Below are 19,597 nucleotides of genomic sequence, written 5' to 3'. Positions count from 1 at the left end.
TAGGAACCACATAGAATGTCATTACCCATACAATTTATTTGTTTACACATAATGATGATATGTTACTATGAGTACATGTGACAATGTATGGTGCATCATAACATTGCAAATATCTTTGAATGGATTGGTTTCTCCAGTATCTTTGAATGTTTCGAGGGGAGCTGATGCTTCCGCTCAGGCCCAATGAGGATTATATCCTCGAATGTTAGGGGCTTAAATGCCCCTAACAAACGACGCTTGATTAAGTCACAATTGGACTTAATGAAGTGTGATTTGGTGTTGTTACAAGAAACTAAGCTAAATCTGTCTTCGGCTGATAGGTTATTTTCTTCTTGGAAAGTTTGGAATTTTTGCTCATCTCCCTCTTCTGGTGCTTCGGGTGGGCTGGCAGTTCTTTGGAAAGATTCTACTGTACATTTCTCATTAATTGCTTCCTCATCCAATTGGATGCTTGGGCTAGTTAAGAGCAAGCTGTCAAATTTAAAATTCTGGTTATTTAATGTTTATGGTCCATCTGGGGTTCTAGAAAAAAGAACACTTTGAAATTTCTTGGTTTCTCTTGCTACTCCTCTGCGGAATGTTTTTCTGATTTTTGGGAGAGATTTTAATGCAATTACTAGTATGGATGAAAAGGCTGGGGGAATCATCCCTAATAAACATGCTATGTCAGACTTTTGCAACTTCATTCACTCCTTGAATTTTGTTAATTGTAAACCTCTTAATGGGTCATTTACATGGACTAACATGCGAAGGGACTTTTGTCAAATTTCGGAAAGGCTGGATCGTTTTATGGTTTTGGATAATTGGTTCAATTCGGGACAGGATTTTGTGTCCTCAATTCTCCCCTTTACTAGCTCTGATCATTTCCCTATTCAGTTTTCTATTTTCGAGGATAGGGCTCCTAGAAAGTTACCTTTCAAGTTTGAGCCAATGTGGTTTAGGGACCAATTGTTTTTGCCTTCCTTAAAACATTGGTGGTATTCAACTCCATTTTTTCCTGGGTCTCAGATGTTTCAACTTGTTAAGAAATTGGGCTTTTTAAAGTCAAGGATAAAGGATTGGAATGTGATGCATTTTAAGAATATTTTTGGTGAAAAGGCCAGGATTCAGGAGGAAATTGAGTAGCTTAATGAAAGCATTGTTGCTTCAGGAATGTCTTCTGCAATGTATGATAAGCTAAAGTTGTTGAACATGCAGTTGAGTGAGATCTTGGCTAGGGAAGAATCTTATTGGAGACAAAAGTCTAGGGATCTTTGGCTTTCTGAAGGCGATCGAAATACTAAATTCTTTCACTCCTCTTCTAAGCTCAAGAGACTTTGCAATCAAATCTCTTATATTATTGACTCTAACAATAATACTCTGATAGATAAGGATGATATAGCCGCCGAAGCTATTAGGTTCTTTAAGTCTCTTCTTTCAGTAGAGCCAGTGGTGGTAGATGATGAGTTTGTAAATTCGATCCCCCCTTTAGTTTCTCAAGAGGACAATAGGTTGCTTATGGCCCCCTTTTCGTTGGTTGAATTGAAAGAGATAGTCTTTTCCATGCATCTGGAAAAGGCATCGAGTCCGGATGGATTTATGGCCATATTCTTTCAGAAATGTTGGGACTTTATAGGAAAAGATGTGTTGCTAGCCTTGGAAGAGTCTAGAAGGAATAGGGCGATCCTAAGAGAAATTAATACCTCTTATTGCTATTATTCCGAAAGTAGATAAGCCTACCTCTTTCTCGGACTTTCGTCCAATTGCCTTGTGTACCACCTTATATAAAATCTTTACTAAGGCAATTTTGGTTAGGCTGTCTAAACTCCTTCCTTGGATAATTTCTTTGGAGCAGGGTGGGTTTGTGCCTGGACAGGAAACTCCTGAAGGTTCCATTGTAGCTCACGAAATCCTACACTCCATATCTCAACAAAAGGTTCCATCAATGATTCTTAAACTAGACATGCTTAAAGCCTATGATCGTGTTAATTGGCAGTCCCTGGTGGTGGTCTTGTATCGTTTAGGGTTTTCAAGTAGTTGGGTTAAGTGGGTCTTTTCATGTATATCCTCTACCCGCTTTTCAGTTTTGATTAATGGTTCTCCCTTGGGATTTTTTGCTTCCTCCCGGGGAATTAGGCAAGGAGATCCTCTATCCCCTTTTTTGTTTACTCTTTTGGCGGAAGCATTAAGTAGGGCTATATCTAATGCTACGGCATCGGGTCTATGATCAGGTATCAGAGTGGATGGCCTCCCTTCTTCACAATCTCATTGCTTATTTGTTGATGATACGCTTCTGTTTGGTGTGGCCTCTATGAGGGAAGCTCAAGTTATTAATAAAATTATTTCTGATTATGCTGCCTTTTCTAGTCAAAAGGCTAATAATCAGAAGTCCAAAGTCTTTTTTGTGAATGTCCCCACTTTAGTTCGGGACAATCTTGCCTGCTTTTGGAGCTTTCAAGTTGGGACCTTTCCCTATATGTACTTGGGCAATCCTTTCTTTTTGGGACCGGATAAGACCTCCTTTGGGGATAAAGTAGTCCATTCTATAACCTCCAGAATTTCCTCTTGGAATCATAAGTAGCTAACAATGGTTGGTAAGATCCTTCTAATCAAATCAGTTTTGAGTGTCATTCCTACATATTTGATGTCTATCCTACAGGCTCCTTCTCAAGTCAAATTAAAAAGATTAAGGTTTCCCTTAGTACCTTCCTTTGGAGTGACAACTTAGGAGTGAAAAAGAAGATCCCTCTTCTTGCTTGGGATAAAATTTGTCGTCCCAAGGAGTTGGGGGGTGCGGGTATCCGTGACCTAGTTATTTAGAATAAAGCATTGGGGGCGAAATTGATTTGGAAGTTATATGAAGACCCCCGGAGTAAATTGGCTTCCGTCATGCTCGCCAAGTATTTAAGGGGAGCATCCAAAGAAAGGATTTTTACTGCAACATCCCTTCTGAAGGGTTCTGCGTTCTAGAATTTTTTGATTTCTTGTAGGGAGGTGGTTTTACTACATTTATCTTGGGTTGTCCATAATGGGAAAAAGGCCCATTTTTGGGATGAAGTTTGGAATGGGCATCCTACTCTCTCAGCTATTCGTGACTGGTCCCCTTTGCTGGATATTCTATCGGATCTTTGGGGGCCTTTTGTTGCGGATTATTTTAACATTGTCACCTCAGGTCCCTGTTTAGTGGCTAAATGGAAGGATATCCCTCTCCTATCTATTAATAACGATATTATTTTAGCTTTTGTAGAAGAACTTCGTAAAAGACCTTTAGTTTTCCAAATCAAGGAGGACTCTTTGGTTTGGGTTAAAAATGTTGCAGGCTCCTATTCGGTAAAAGAGGGGTACAATTCTTTGGTTCAAGCCCCTTTGCCCTCTTGTTGGCCTACTAAGCTTTTCTGGCATCATTCTTGTCTTCCAAAGGCAGAGGCTTGTGCTTGGTTGGTAGTCCAAGATAAAGTCCTTACTGGAATGCGATTGGATAGGCTTGAGATTACAGCAGTTTTCCCTTGTGTTTTTTGTGGTTATTGTATGGAATCGGTGGATCACCTTTTCCTGCTATGTCCTTTTTCCTCTGAGTGTTGGTATTGGTTGTTTGATATGTTAGGATGGTCTTCTGTTCTCTGTTCAAATCTACTTTCACAATTTATGTCCTGGCCCTTGTTGTTTCCCTCTTCGTTCTACTCATCTCTTTGGGTTGTCACTCCATCTCTGCTGATTTGGAATCTTTGGCTTGAAAGGAATTCAAGAATCTTCAAACATATATATGTGACTTTGGCAGACATAATTGGTAAAATTCAAGCCTCCATTAGTGAAGTGGTGCTTTCTTTCATTCATAGAAATTTAGATCATCTTAGGTCCTTTTCTCATTGGGATAATTGGGTTACTTGGCGATGGTCTTCACTTCATTTGATGCCTTCTCATGGGGTTATATCAGATGGATTTTCTTCGCTTCTTAAGTGCAAGATGGCTAAATGGAGTCCTCCTCCTTTCCCTTCATTCAAACTTCAGTTTGATGGGGCCTCTAAGGGCAATCCGGAGAGGTCTGGGATTGGGGTAATTATTTTTTATCACTCTTCAAAGATCATCAAAGCAGTGGGTAAATATATTGGTCATGGCACTAATAATGTGGTTGAGTTTCGGGCTTTATCCTTTGGACTTGATCTTGCTCTTTCTTTAAACATTAAGGATATTATTATTGAAAGTGATTCAATGCTGGTCTTTTAGGCGGTTGCTAGACAAAAGTGTCTCTCTTGGCACTTGCAATATATTTTAGAGCACATTCTCCTTCAACTAAATGGTTTTTCCACTTTCTCTATTTCTCACTGTTTTAGAGAAATTAATGTTTTCGTAGATTTTCTTGCAAACAAGGCTGTTGTTGAGGGTATTGATTATATAGAACTTGCCCCTTCGGACTTTCCTATCTCTTGCATGAAACTTCTCTCTTAATAGACCTTCCATTCAGAAACTTCCTTCATTCCCTATTCTTGGTGTGGTTATTCTTTCGTAAGTGCCTATAATGAGGGTGTGGCCTTCGGGGCAATATCTTTGCTATTGACATTTATTGGGAGAATCTCCTCATTAAGGAGAGAGTTTGTTGTGGTTTCTATTTTTTGGATTTGCCTTTTGTTCGATTGGCCTCTCCCTTCTCATTGCTTTGTGGGGTATTTTACCTCCTTGTATGGTTATAGGGGGATGTTGTCTTGCCTTATGACAAGATTTCTGTTATAGCTATCTCTGGTAGTAGCTCCTTATTCAGTATGGAGGTTGGAGGGGCAATTTTTGCCTGGCGGACACTTTTTTGACAGTGAATGGGATTTGGGTTGATTATCATGTTTTATTCAATCGCTGCTTTTTTGAATATTATGGATACCTCTATTGATGGATATCTTCGTTCTTCTTTTGTTAGTTCGGAGATTGTCTTTGGTCTTTCTTTATTTTTCAGCTTTGTGCCAATTGTTTGGCAACTTATAAGAGTGAGATCGTATGGGTTCTTGTGTAATTATTTTCCTATATGGTCAGAAGTGGGATACCTTATGATCGGCTGGCAATTTTGGTATTTATTGGACTTCTTGCTTGGCATTGACTTGTCCCATGAAGCTTCATGTTGGGCTTACAAGATTATCATCACGGTAGATGGATACCTTGGTTTCCTTTGGACATCTTGGAGACTTCTTTGGTATCAGATCTTCTATGTTACTCATTAATTTTCGTGGTTGGAATTTGTTAAAATACATTAAGTTTGATATTCTTCTTTTTTGGTAATCATTTCTCTTTGCGGTTAGATGTGGGTAACTTTGCCATGAGCTTTCGTTTCACATTAAGTAGAGTTGGTCCTTATGTTGAATCATTTCGCTCTGTGGGTACCCTGATGTTTAGGCAGTTGCTTTAATGATTGGGTCTGTTGTAAAGATATGAGGGAATTTTTATCTTTTGGTATGAGGTCTCTTGCTCGGCATTTTCTCTTATTATGATAAGATAATCATACAACAATTATCCTTTTCTTTGTTATATTCAGGATGGTGTGCAGGTATGGCATTCATTCTTTTTTTGTTTTTTCTTCCTATTACATAATGCTTTGCATGTTTTGGAGATTTCTTGGCAAAATTGGTGGTTGGTGGCTTTTTTTGAGGAACTGGAAAGTGCAGTTTATTTGGTGGTGTAGATGGCTCCTTATCTTGATGTTGTTGTTATGGCTTTTGCTTTGGACTATTTTATGGATTGGCCTCACCCTGATTGCTGAGGGTTTTCTCCATTCTTCTCTGCTTATTATATGGATGGGCATATGTTTGCTAACCATTTTTGTGTTGTCAGGACTGCTTTTACTTGGTTCCCTTCTGGCTGTGTGTTTTGTTCTCCGCAGGGCCTTGGATTCATGTGGTGCATAGACATATTGGTTTCTTTGGGGTGATGGCACTGATTTTGTTTAGGACATGGTGGCTTCATTTTGGGATGCTATCTTCTTCATTGTTTCCTACAAGCTTTTTTCAAGCTTCCTTTATATCTAATGCGATTGATGATGTAATCAGGGGTTGTATCTAGGTTGCCTATGGGCTTTTGTAATGGGTAGATAGGCTTTTGTTTTCTTGAGAAATACTGAAGAGTTTTTTTACTGGTTCTTTCCCTTCAGTGCTCATTGAACCAGACACCATGTAAAAAATATAAAGATTTAATATAATTTCAATGGTTCATCCACTTTTATCAAAAAAAAAAAAAAAAAACATTGCAAATATCAATTTATTTATTTAGTGAAAAAATCAATTTTTTCTAGCTAAAAATATTTAATAATTTAATAACTTACTTGAGAATTATTTTATTTTACTTAATAAAATCGCATAGTTTTTAAATAATTTCAAACTAAAATAAAATAATTCTATATTGATAACTCTAGCATTTTTTAAATAAATGTGTTTAAGATTTTTATATAAGCTAACATAGAACCATCGTAGGCTTATGTCATAATGAAAGGGCCTTTTTCATAACCCATTATTTATAAAACTAAACATTTATATTTTTACGAATAAAATAGACAAAAGAAAAAAAATCAATTTTCATAAATCACATCAAAAAACAATAATGATAGTACCGAAGACTATCAATAATAGATGCTTTGATGCACATGCTTCAATGTACTCTTTTAATTGATAAAATATAAATGATGTGACTACATTAGAAAAATCTATTAAAATAAACTTAAAACTAAATAATAATTAACATAATAAAAATATATAAATCTCACCATTACAATTATATAAATATTTTTCATAATTAAATATAAACTTATATTTTTCACAATTAAATATAAACTTATATTTTACTCTAAATTAGGACAGCAAACCATATCTCTTTGTTTTTGTCTCCTCTCCTCCCTATCTATCTCTCAATCTCTACATCTCCATTTATTTATCTTGCTTTTCCTTTTCCTAACCCATTCTATATTTATATCTATCCTTATCTTTCTCTCTCCCCATTCTATGAAAAGACTCTTTTTCTTCCGCTATATCTTTATATCTATCTTTATCTTCCTCTCCTTCCCTTCCACCCTATTAAAACTTACTTTATCTTTCCCTTCCACCCTATTAAAACTTACTTGACTCATTGGGTCTCTTTTAATCAATTTAATAAAGAATTAAAAAATATTGTAGATGCGATTGATGAAGATGAAAAACTATTGGCATGCTATTATATGGGTCCAATTGCTAGTGTTTTATTATGGTCAGAAGTGGTACTAAATAAAAAGGTGCTGCTAGGAGAGAGCAAAACAAGCCACCTCAGACTGGTATATTTTAGAGTCAGAAACTGTCGTCTGGTGATCAGAACTTACATGGTGACCTGTTGGAAATTGTATTATGCGGCACACAAGCAGACAAATGGCTGTGGTGACCCGTCAACTTAGTTTTGATTCTCTTAACAGTACAGAATTTAAAAACTGTGATAAAGTGAAAGATTGTTTTTTTGTTTGTTTTTTTCATCTCTTCTACAGAGGAGATTCAATTTTCTTATGTTATAAACATACAAACAGGCTTATTAGTTGATTGAATTCTGTTCTTCCATTCGATCAACCATGGAGAGACGTGATTCAATTCAGAGCCATGAACATGAGAATGATATATTTGACCCACTTCTCGCCAAGGAGGACAGAGATGTATTTGTGGATGAAGTAAAGTGCAGTGCAGCTCTAATGTGGGAGGAAGTAAAGAAACAATGCTGGATAGCAGGGCCCATGGTGTTAGTGAACTTGTTACAGTTCAGCATGCAGATGATGTCAGTTATGGTGGTAGGGCATTTAGGGGAACTTGCGCTCTCTAGTGCAGCTATTGCTACTTCCTTTGCAAATTTCTCCGGCTTCAGCGTGCTGGTATAATTTAAAAACTTTGCTTTGCTTTGTTTGCTTTTGTAAGAGTTTATAGTTTGAATACTTTCCTGATATTCTTTACCTTCTTAAATTCCCAAAAGGATAAAGCTTTAGAAATGTTGAAAAATTAAAGCATTGTCTTAGAATCTGGACTCTTTCAATTCCAGGATGACTGGTGTCCTTAAATGATTAGTTCACTTATTCCTAATGTATATAATTCCATAGACCTTGATCTAGCAAATGGCCATTGTAAAGGGTAGCATCTTAAGACATCAAATTGCTCTGTTTTATAGAACAGACATCCCCTGCAACCTATATTTGATAACTTCTTTGGTCCAAATATTTCATAATGATGCACTGCTGAAGTAGATAGCTCTAATGATAAGCAATTAATCACGCACAATATTTGCTTAAAGGTTTTGAAATGGGGTTGCAAATTAAGTGGATTTGGGAAAATGGGCGACTGAATTGTTTGGGAATATGGTTAATGGTTTGAGTCTGAGTGTAAATGAATCAGGTGAAAAACATATTTTACTTATGAAACATGAGTTATTATACTTGATCCCCGAAATATTATTTTGATAATGATGCACTGTTGAAACATTATGTGATTGATTTTTTTTTATAAGATCCCGAGTACAGACTCAAACCATATGGCAGGCTTTTGATGTTTTCAATAGTTTTTGCAGCAGGTACTGAGAAAACTATCAATACCTCGTCTATGGCTCATTAAGTTAACTTTCAATTCAACTAAAGTTGCTCAGCAGATACAAATGTCGTTACTTTCTTTTATCCTGTATTGGACCTTTGAACCTCAGTACCAAGTTTAACAAAACAAAATTTTAAATTTGATCTCGGAACAGAAGTTATTTTTAGGTTGGTAATCTACTTTCATCAATGTAATATGATGCTATAAAGCAAATTGAATAAATCCAAATTATTTTTTTATCTATCATCCTGTGAAATGAACAGCAGTCTACCTCTTCCTCTTCCTTACATGATGAATTTTTTTAAATGTTTTAGCGGAAACCTAATAAAAAATGTAACTTGATTCGGTCTGCATACCTGTAACACTGAATTGACCCTAAAAATAATTTTAGCAGTTATTATGGTTCACTATTTTTTCGAGAGTTTTGAAGTCTACTGTAAGTTTAATCACAGAAGTGAAGATTTAAGTCTGTTTAAAACCAGGAATGCAATGTTGCATGGAATACCAACTGTTTTCTCTTCTATCTGTACAGGTGGGAATGGGAAGTACATTGGAAACACTATGTGGACAGGCCTATGGGGCAAAGCAATACCATCAGCTTGGGATTCACGTGCAGAGGGCTTTTTTTGCTCTTTTTTGTGTGAGCATACCAATTGCTGTGATGTGGGCTTACATGGGCAACATTCTAATTGCATTTGGGCAGGACCCTCTAATATCCTTTGAAGGAGGGAAATATGCCAGATGGATGATTCCCAGTCTGTTTGCTTATGCAGCCCTTCAACCCCTTCTAAGATTTCTGCTGTCACAAAGCATTGTCTTTCCCACGATGCTATGCTCTGCATTTACTTTGTGTTTGCATGTTCCAATGTGCTGGGTTCTGGTATTTAGAAGTGGATTAGGAAATAAAGGGGCTGCCTTGGCAAACGGCATTTCGTGCTGGCTCAATGTGACACTTCTTTTTCTATATATTAAAATTTCACCTGCATGCAAGAGGACATGGACATCCTTTACAACGGAGGCTTTGCGTGATATTAAACATTTTCTCAAGCTTGCCATTCCATCTTCATTCATGATCTGGTATACTACTTCAATCTCTTAGATGCAAAATCTGGTACAAATTATCTAGCATTTTTGTGGTCAAAATACTTCCTTTTAACCCATAGATTGTTTAGTCTCACCAATATTCGAAGTTCACCCTTCCAATATTCGAAGTTCATGACACGTGATGAATATTTTGTCAAAAAGTTCAGATCCATTTTTGTTCATCAGACCATATCACAAGTTGCTAATGACGTATGGCAGATTATTTTAGAATGTTTTTTTAGACTTATTTTGTTAGTTCATTATTCTATGGGTGTCAACAGCTTGCAGTGGTGGTCCTTTGAAATACTTATCATCTTGTCAGGTCTATTGCCCAATCCAAAACTCGAGACATCAGTTCTTTCAATCTGGTATGTATGTGTAACGTGAGAATTCTAATTAGGAAATGTGATATTAGAACTTTAATTATAAATGACTCTTAGGGTATTTAATTGCGCCTGCTTCATTTTTGTCTGAGCTAGTTTTGATATTTTGCAGCCTTAACACTTCTTCTGTAGCATATATGGTTCCCTTTGGTTTTAGTGCTGCTGTAAGGTTAGTACATTTCGCAGCTAACTAGTAAATTTCTACAATTTCTGAGTCATTTATCCTAATCAACTAAGAATCATTTAACCTATCAAGGATTTAATCAAAATCATTTTCAATCAAAATTTTTCATAATGCTCACATTGCAGTACACGAGTTTCAAATGAACTGGGAGCTGGACGCCCAAATGCTGCCCGCTTAGCTGTGTATGCGGTGTTCTTTATAGCAATAATAGAGGCAGTCATGATGGGATGTCTTTTATTCTCTATACGAAATGTTTGGGGCTATGCTTACAGCAATGAAAAGGAAGTCATTGATTATATTGCAAGCATGATCCCATTGCTAACAGCCTCATCATTTTTGGATGCATTCCAATCCGTTCTTTCAGGTTCAGATTAATTTTTATTATCATATTTGGAGCTACAAACAAATTCATCATGAAGTCATGTTAGCATAACAACGCTTTCTGTTTAAGTAATGTTTTTTTTGCAAATAATATTTCAGGCGTTGCCAGAGGATGTGGGTGGCAAAATGTGGGTGCTTACGTTAATCTTGGGGCATACTACATGGTTGGAATTCCTGTAGCTTTCTTTTTGGCCTTTGTACTGCATATTGGTGGCAGGGTCAGTTACCCTTTCTCCACTGATTTGATTTAGAAAACACTGCAATTTATGTTTTCAATGCTAGAAGAGAACTTTGGAAAAAAAAGTTAAAGTTTATCTTACCTGTTAGAGTAGACTTTTGAATGATAATCCTCAAAATAGAACTATTATTGAAATCATAATTTTGATGTTCAACTGGCTAGACCATTCCCAGCAGCAGTCTGAGAATATAAGTTATTTTCACTGTCATAAGGCATGCTATGAAGCATCCATATGTAAAGGTGAGACAGGTAATATGCTAATTTCAAAATTGTTGACTCAGAATAGGATGCCAGAAACTAGAAATTGTTATTGATACACTTCTACAAATTAACTGAGTGTACTGTGTAGGCATGAAGCTAACTTAATATTATATCTCATTGTCTACATTACTTTGCTACATTTCTAACTGTTCTTCATCTGAATCCTAACTACTAGGTAAATGCAAACTATTTTCCATCACAAGCTTGACTAATTGTATTTTAACATAAACCATAAAGCAATTGACAAAGTAATAAACGTGGAAGAGACTTGTTCGGAATTTTCCTAGTTCCTTTCCTCTTAGTAATAGTAGAGAAAGCACACAACTCTCTGTAAATGTAGGCTGCAGGGAAAATGGTGGTCTATACAAATAAAAAAACACAATACTACTTTTTAACATTTTGATTTGTTAATTATACCAAATTTTCATGGATGTTTCAGGGACTTTGGCTCGGAATTATCTGTGGCCTTTTTGTACAATCATTTTCACTATTCCTAGTAACAACACGTATAGGCTGGGAAGAACAAGTAAGTAGCTCCAATTTTAGTATTCTAAAGAGAAAAGTGCAGCAATTATTGTTTTATATGAAAAAAGAAGACATGGATTGTATGCATTTATTTTTCCTGCAATGTAAATTATATGAGGCAGAACTAGAAGAATGAATATCGATGACCCATAGCAGCCTGTAATGAATCTACATGATCTGACCATTTTGATTTGATGCACATTACATACATTAATGGAAGGTTTATGTCCACATGCACATAGCATCTAGACCAACAAATTTGTTTGAATTTGTTTGTTCTCAGATACTAAATCTACTATCTAGCTGAATATTAAACATGAAAATGAATGCTTGCTTCGAATCTAGCTGAATATTATCCATGGATCTAGTAATATTGTTTACTCACATAAACATTGGTTGTCTTATGGGTAGGCAAGAAATGCAAGAGAGAGAGTATATGCATCATCATTACCCATAGTTACTGGTGATATGATAAAGGTATGAACTTTTTATTCTGTTTTTCAGAGAAGGCTGAATTTGGTGAAATTCCTATTAAATTAAGAATGAAAAAATATGAGATAAAAGACATGGAAAAAAGTATCTAAAGAAAAATGCTTTGATGTTTCTAAGCTGATTGAATACTGGGAAAATCAATTGATGCATTGTCATGGAATATCCTTTTATTGTCATGAAAAAAACAGGATGATAAAAAGTATGAACCTTGATGGTGATAAGTTTTGTAACCAATTTTCAAGCTCCGAAGAACAAAGTTGATTTTTGGCTGCCTTCAGCTCTAAAATGTGACAGGGTACTCCAGCTGTAAAGGCAATGCCATTATTAAATGAGACAGTTTCCTTAATTTAATTAATAGTGCTGGAAAGAGTGGCTTCATTGTCGGAGATTGGTGATAAGAAAAACTGATCAAATTATGGTCAAATTCAAAACAATGTTCACAAGGACCATTATAATCTTCTCTAATGTGCTGTTATGCGTCATTATTTTCATTGAGAAGTCTTTTGTAATGTCTCAGGGGTTTTTATTTTGGTTTTAGTCGGCTATGTTTTTAGTGACAATGTTTTGTATTATTATTTATGTGTTTTTTTAATGAGGTTTTGTATTAGCATCTGATTGTTGACTATGTATTATAGATGTATTTGTTGTGTCTTTAATATGTTTGGATTATTGGATTAGATCCATTTTACTGTTTCATTATATATGATATAGATGTGTTCATCATAGTTGATGCAGCATTCTAGATTACTAGTGATTTGTGTATCTTTTTGTCCAAGTCATGCTGATAATAGATGATTTTTAGTTAAATGTGATGATTTAAGGATTCATTTGGATATTATGTTATGTTGGGCATTGGTTGCACTTGCTTGGCTATTCTTTAATTGTGCAGGTAAATCTGATATTTCACTGAATGTGCAAGTAGGATACTTTCTTTCCCCACTAATGGTCAATTTAGAGAAAACATGTTTGATGACCTCCATCTCACTCAATTGAGTGTGAAATGAGTATTGTGAATCCCTAGGTAAATCTAGATCTAAGTCAATGCTGATTCCAAAATATATATGTTTTGTTCGAACTTTTAAAGTGAGTGAGTCTTTTATGTTTGGTTGTTTTTTTTGTCGTCTTTTATTTTTAGGTTATATCAATTACATATTCGTCATATTTATGAGTTTTTTTATGTTTTCATAGAAAGATAATATGTTTGCTAGATATTTTATTTCTAGTGAAAGAAATTAATGTGTATTAACTCATTCTTTAGAGATCAAAATATTTGTGGAAAATAGAATTTGCTATAATTGAAAATTTAATTTGATTTTAATTTGTTTCAATCTCATGTGATCACTAGAAAACTATCAAATTTAAATGAATTATGTTGTATTGCCTTATTAGATTATTAGCATTAAAAAATATTAATGATAAGTTAACTCCAATGTATTAAACTAGTTTATATTTGGTGCAAAGATAATTTGTTAAATGTTTGAAAAAAAACATATCAATGAAAATGCTTAAAGTGGGAAGATATTTTAATTGTTGAAAAAGCTCTTATTTAAAATATTCTTGAAGTAGGAAATAGAGGAAAATTGTAGAAGGGGTTAGTCATGTCCACAGAGTAGGAGACTAGGAAATTAGAAATGAAATAAAATAGTCAAAGTAGCCAAATGAATGGAGTATGGGCCGCAATTTGTTGTGAGCGTATTAAATTGGAGAGGGTGAGGGGGCATGTGAAATCAGAGCTTATAAAAGAGCTATGGACATCCAACAAAAGAGGAATTTGATTATGGTATGCACACATAAGGTAGAGACTTTGAGAAAGTTGAATAGAGAATAATGCGATATGCTTTATAGTTTGAGGTTTTCTTTCTCTAAATTTCTCTTGTTTTAATGCATCTCATCCTTGTAAAAAGATAAGAGCTTACATCTTTTGCTCAACTTAATCATGCTTAGGAATGAAAATTCTCTTTTGAATTGGCAAGGACTTATCAAGTCATTTAATTTATTTTTTACTTAATTATCATTCATGTTGATTGGGAGGCTTGTCACTCTTCAAATGTCATATGATGAAGATGCATATATTAGTTATAGACTATGAATTTTGTGTGGTTGAGCTTCAATCTTACATTGCTAAGTAGAATGGACACAAGATTTTGTTAGGAGCATAGACGTGATTAAAGACAAATCCAACGTGATCACTTGTTAGTGCTTCTTTGTTAGAGCTCCATGCCATTGATTTTAGACCCTAAAACAATTTCCAAATGAATAAGTACAAATGATACTATAGAGAATAGACATTAGCAATCTTCAATAATGATAAGAATAAAAGGAGACTCCTTGCACAAGGGAACATCACCGTGGTGGCTACTCTTGATTGATAGGTCAAAAGTGTGATAATAGCAATAAACTTAATAAAGGAGCAAGAAGAAACCATGAAATGATAACAAAAGAAGACAACAAAATCAGAGCATGAAGAAGAGCGGTTGTCATGAGGAACAAGGAAAGGGGTGATAGTCTAGTCATAAGCTTCAAGGTGACAATCATGGGAAAAAGAGAGGACAAGTTTTGAAAAGGTAGTAGACCCAATGTACTAAGAAAATGACAAAGGAATATTCAATGAAGTGTTTTGATAAATTTCATTGATGTATGATAGTCTAATGAATACATATTGACATTGAAGAGTACTGGCAGTGTACATGAAGAAAAATGGGTAAGACAATACCCAAACACAATCAACTATAAAATGGATCTAGGACCACATTGATTGTAAGAGGTAGCTTTAAATCTATTTGTGTAGAGCCTTGTTGAAACTTCATCAAATCTTTTGAGTCCAATTTATGGTATGTAACAATTATTTGGAAACATGACATGGATCTAATTATGGAGCCAAGATATGATAGGCATATAGACCATAGTTCAATAAATGGCGAAAACATGACAGAAAAAGACTTTGATGAAGTGACACATGGCCAAGTATTTCCCCTAGAAGAACTCATATGATTTCCTTCCATTCACACATGTCCTATAACTCGCACAAAGGGAGGTTACAACAACTTCAAGGCAATTTAAGATGTCAAAGAGGTAGTTGAGAAAAGTAATCAACAATATGACCAATCAATGCCACTTGTAGAAATAGTTGGAGACTTTGTAGGTGTGTGATGGAGGGAAGGAGGTAGAAAAGGTCAATATTTATCTTTTCCATACAACATAAGAGGATATTTAGAAATCAAGTGAAGACAAAGACTTTTTCTAGTGCACAAGAAGGAAGGTTTGACCCAACAACCAAGACAAACACTTGTCACTTTACCTTCAAAGAATAATCCTAAATTCTATGAAGTAGTTAGTCAAGGCTTAAAATCAACACCTAGGAGCCATTTTTTCAATTAGTTTTTGGCTAATATTTGGAAGGAGATTATAACTCAAAATTAGTTTTGGAAATATTATACTAGGTGTTGTAACTAGAGCAGCAATTCTTTCTAATTTTCATTATTCATTGTAACGCGAAAAATGAGTACTTTTCTATTTACAACTAAGTTTTTGTAACTCATTTATAAATTAACATTGTAAAGTAGACTTGTACTCACTATTTTGTATCTTTTGATCAATAAAAATAAGCTATTTTAACTTCTCATCGTTGTATATTATGCCAATCACTTAAGATAGTTGATGCAAATCTTATGGTGAAGTTATTTCTCTTTGATTCCTATCCTATTTCTCTTTGCCTTTTTGTAGAAAATATGTACTATTGCAGGTCATAACTTGTGTTTAACTAGTTAAGGAGAGGGTTTAAGTTGCAATAAAATTTCTACTTCCTTCTGAATGTTGTCCTAGACATATTGAACCTAGTTGTGAAACATTGTTGCAAAGATGTATGAAATGTAGAGTTGTGTATGCCATGCTTCAAGCATTGAATATAACTTTAAGAAAGTCCCCCTCAAAAAAAGATATAAAATCTAGGCGATTTTTTTTTTAATTTGGATAAAAATAATAATTTTTATTAGCGAATCTTTCATTTTTTACAAGAAAAATATTGATTTTATTGGCGAAGTTTTTTACGTCAATTTTTTTTGGTAGAAAATCTTGGTGAGGCTTGGAAAATAATACAAGTATGCATTAATTACTATTATAGATAATTTCATTTAAAAATATAAATTCTTATAGAAAAGTAGAGGCTTAAGGTGGAAATCATTAATGAGTTTAAAGGGTAAACACTACTTTATTTAGTTACTACCATTAATTTAAATTAATCTAATAGCCCTCTTTGTATTTTGTCAGATAAAATGTACTTAAAATTTGTAATACTCAAGGGGCCCAAAATTGTTTTTATACCATTGATTTCCATGGTCATTAAATTATATTTTGAATCGATGGTGGCAACTAAAGATTGTTGATAAAACCCTAAAGCAACTAATAATTATGATGTGTTATTGGTGAATTAATTCAATTTTTTACACTAAATTATAGAATTTTGGCAAATCTTTGAGTTCACGAATTTAATAAAATAAATTCTCCGGCGATTTAAATAGGACTGAAATATTTTTTTTGTAAAAATGTAGCGATCTAGGTCACCTTAAAACTTGAACTATTAGCCAAATTTTGATTTCCAAATTTTAAAAAATAGCCAATTAGCGAATATTAGACACAAAAAAAATCACTGGCTTCAAGTTATTGATCATATTGTGTACCTCAAACAATGGTATAGGTTTGAAATCAGTTTGGTGCATCATCTCTTTAGTCTTATTGAAGCGTCGTAAATTGTACACCCTTGCTAGGGTCATACAATTCTACGCTTAGTTTAGCACCCGCCTTAGTGTGTTTGCATCTTACATTGTAATTTCCCTTTTAAGAATTTAATTAAATCTAAAGTCATATTTCATCACTCCCCACATCATAAAATTGGGCCCTTTACCCTAAGTGTGCCCTTTTTTTATTTTATTCCTCCAATAAATCACTAACTCATAAACCTTAATTATGTCTTATTTCAACCTTTAAGGCCCGATTTCGCATATCAAAACATCTCGAAATTAGTTGTAACTTTGGGATTCACTCTAATATCATCATATCTAATAGCCCTGAAAACTTGGTGAAAAGTTGGTTGGATTGTGCATAAGTTATGCACGGTTCCCGACATTTTTCTCAAAATTTCGGGAGCATAGTTCTATGATATTATAATGCTTAACCCCAAGAAATTGGTGGAAAATTCAATCTCTAAGTCGGCCTAAAGTCAAAATTAAGGTCTAGGGTTCCATATATGAGAACTTCTCTTTCTTCATTTGAAGGCAAGTGAAAAATAAGGAAGATCATGAGTTGAATCAATCAAGCTGGAGAAATTTTGAAGGAGCCTTCTATGTAGTGAAAGAGAAGCTTATGTAGAGTCTTCAACAACATTCATCAAGTACTCATCAAGCATTCATCATCAATTAGGAGCCTTGAAGACATTGATGAATAATAGGAGATCAAGTGGCTTATATCTCTCCCTTGGGGATTGGTATGGTATCATGTTTATTTTCATGTCTTTGTATGAGCTTCTTTACACATTAACATTCATGCTTTAGATCATTTAGCACATTTTACTTAGAGAATTCTCATTTGCATTTACATGAATTTAGGGTTTACTCTCCAAAGCGTAGGGTGGCTCTAGTTTCTTATCTTTCTCATTTAGGATCTTGCATAGACACAAGGTTCTAGCACACACATTTTCAATACATTATCGGCTATTTGTGGAGGTGGAAATCACCAAAACAAAGGTTTCGACCAAGGCAAAGCCCTATATAGCCACCCAAACCCCCTTTTTCAGTTGCAGGTGCATGTACAGGTACCCAAAAGACTTTCAAGACTATTAAAAGGCACAAGGATTGTCTTGAGGCCTCAGATCTATCCCAAAATAATCAGGGATAGGGGCATGGCACCCTTGTCCCCCCACTTTCAAGTGAAATTTGGCAGGTTGAGGGCTCAGAACATCAAGATTGCAGTCTCTCAGTTGCAGCTTCCTGTGTGCCGAATCAGGACAAGGACGTGGCACCCCTATCCTGAGTATTTTGACTCAATTTTTGGTGCCAGGTACACATTCAAATTCCTCCCCCTTCTCTTCTTTTAGTATCTCAGTTTTAGTCCTACAAGTTTCTACAATTTCAGTTCATGTATGCTTCATTGTTCATCGCCTAGTCTAGTTGATCAATCACACCCTATTTTTCACATCTTCTCTTCATATACAACAAGAGGAATAGAGACCCTAAGAGATAATCCTTGGCTCTCTCTTTCTCACAAGAAGTATCCAAAGTGAGCTATCTCCCTAGGCTCTTTCATATTCCCAATGTGTTGGCAGAAGTGGGATTAGGTCCTATTCACCCGGTCTCGCTTTTTCCCCTCCACACTTAGTTTCATTTGTAACAATCATTTCTATCATTTTCCTAATATGCTAGTAGTTTAGTTTAATTACGAGGAATGTAGCAAGGGAACCAATCCTCTCTAGAGATTGGTTTCAACTATTAGAGCCCACAATTTGTGAGGCTATCCCATGTTTTACTAGGTTGCTGAGTTGAGAGCTCAACAAGGGTGCAAACCTATGTGATAACAAAAGTGTTATTAAGGTCATTCAAATACTCCATAAAGGGAGTAAGGCTAGCCTTTGAATATTTCTCTATATATGTTTCTTCTTCACTAATTTGTAAGATAAAGATTCAATATTGTTACAATCTCCTCCCATGATTACCCTCTTTTGATTTGTCTCTCTCACTTGCAACTACTCTTCAATATTGTAATGAAATTCGATAACTCTCCACCAAAAGAGAATGAAGAAAGAATAAAATCCCTAACTCTGATACATAATCCTCTCAAAATATTCTTGGTTTTGACCATGCCTAATAGTAATTAGGCTCATCATTATTGTAAAAGTGGGGTATGTCCTATTGTCATAAGGGATCAACATTGACAAGTTGTGTAATCACTACCACCTCATAAGGAAATAAATCAATGTGAGATCATTTACCTTTCAATAATTACACTTTTGTTTACAAAGAGGTCTACCAAACTATTACATTATTTATGTAGGTGTTGTATCTCCACATGTGCAAGATGAGAAATGAGGGTGAGGAGTCAAGAATGAGGTTCTTCATAGACCAACTAGGTGTTGGGACACTTTGGAGACACTTAATGATATTAGGTTTTGTGATGTTTTTGATCTTGACACTTTGTATTATTTATGTTGTATTAGGAAAAATATGTGGGTTTAATAACGTTACAATGTATAAAATTATTGTTTAAATAGTTTGAATCACTTATTGAATTTTAAGCTTGATTTTATCTATTCATGTTTTTGTTGACTTTATCTAATACATGTTTTGTTTTGTTAAAAGTTCTATCCATTTCTACAAAGCTTTCATATACTTAACATGTTTTGCTAAAAAATTCATCACGACTAGAAAAAAGATGTGACATTCACTTTTTATTATGTGATTTTTCTTTTATATTAGTGTACTTGTTTTCGAGTCCATATTACAATGCTTATTAGATGTTTAAT

At 34.7% G+C, this 19,597-nt stretch overlaps 1 protein-coding gene across 2 annotated transcripts in view; it reads left to right on the top strand.

Moving 5' to 3' along the window:
* Positions 1-7,289: 7,289 nt before the first annotated feature.
* LOC131075388 (protein DETOXIFICATION 16-like) overlaps positions 7,290-19,597 on the top strand; it is a 43,161-nt gene continuing 30,853 nt past the window's right edge. The window contains exons 1-9 of one of the 2 annotated variants that reach the window (XM_058012224.2): positions 7,291-7,834; positions 9,073-9,617; positions 9,905-9,991; positions 10,119-10,175; positions 10,316-10,554; positions 10,671-10,789; positions 11,510-11,596; positions 12,007-12,072; positions 12,276-12,633. In XM_058012224.2, coding sequence (XP_057868207.1) covers positions 7,541-7,834; positions 9,073-9,617; positions 9,905-9,991; positions 10,119-10,175; positions 10,316-10,554; positions 10,671-10,789; positions 11,510-11,596; positions 12,007-12,072; positions 12,276-12,299 — 1,518 coding nt within the window. In that variant the 5' untranslated portion in view covers positions 7,291-7,540 and the 3' untranslated portion in view covers positions 12,300-12,633. Of the gene's footprint in view, positions 7,835-9,072; positions 9,618-9,904; positions 9,992-10,118; positions 10,176-10,315; positions 10,555-10,670; positions 10,790-11,509; positions 11,597-12,006; positions 12,073-12,275; positions 12,634-19,597 lie in introns of those variants that run through there. The other variant, XM_058012223.2, reaches the window with a different exon arrangement.

Source organism: Cryptomeria japonica, chromosome 2 (genome assembly GCF_030272615.1).
Source record: "Cryptomeria japonica chromosome 2, Sugi_1.0, whole genome shotgun sequence".
Lineage (NCBI taxonomy): Eukaryota > Viridiplantae > Streptophyta > Pinopsida > Cupressales > Cupressaceae > Cryptomeria > Cryptomeria japonica.
The sequence above is the reverse complement of the archived record's forward strand: the minus strand, read 5'-3'. Positions and strand labels throughout refer to the sequence as shown.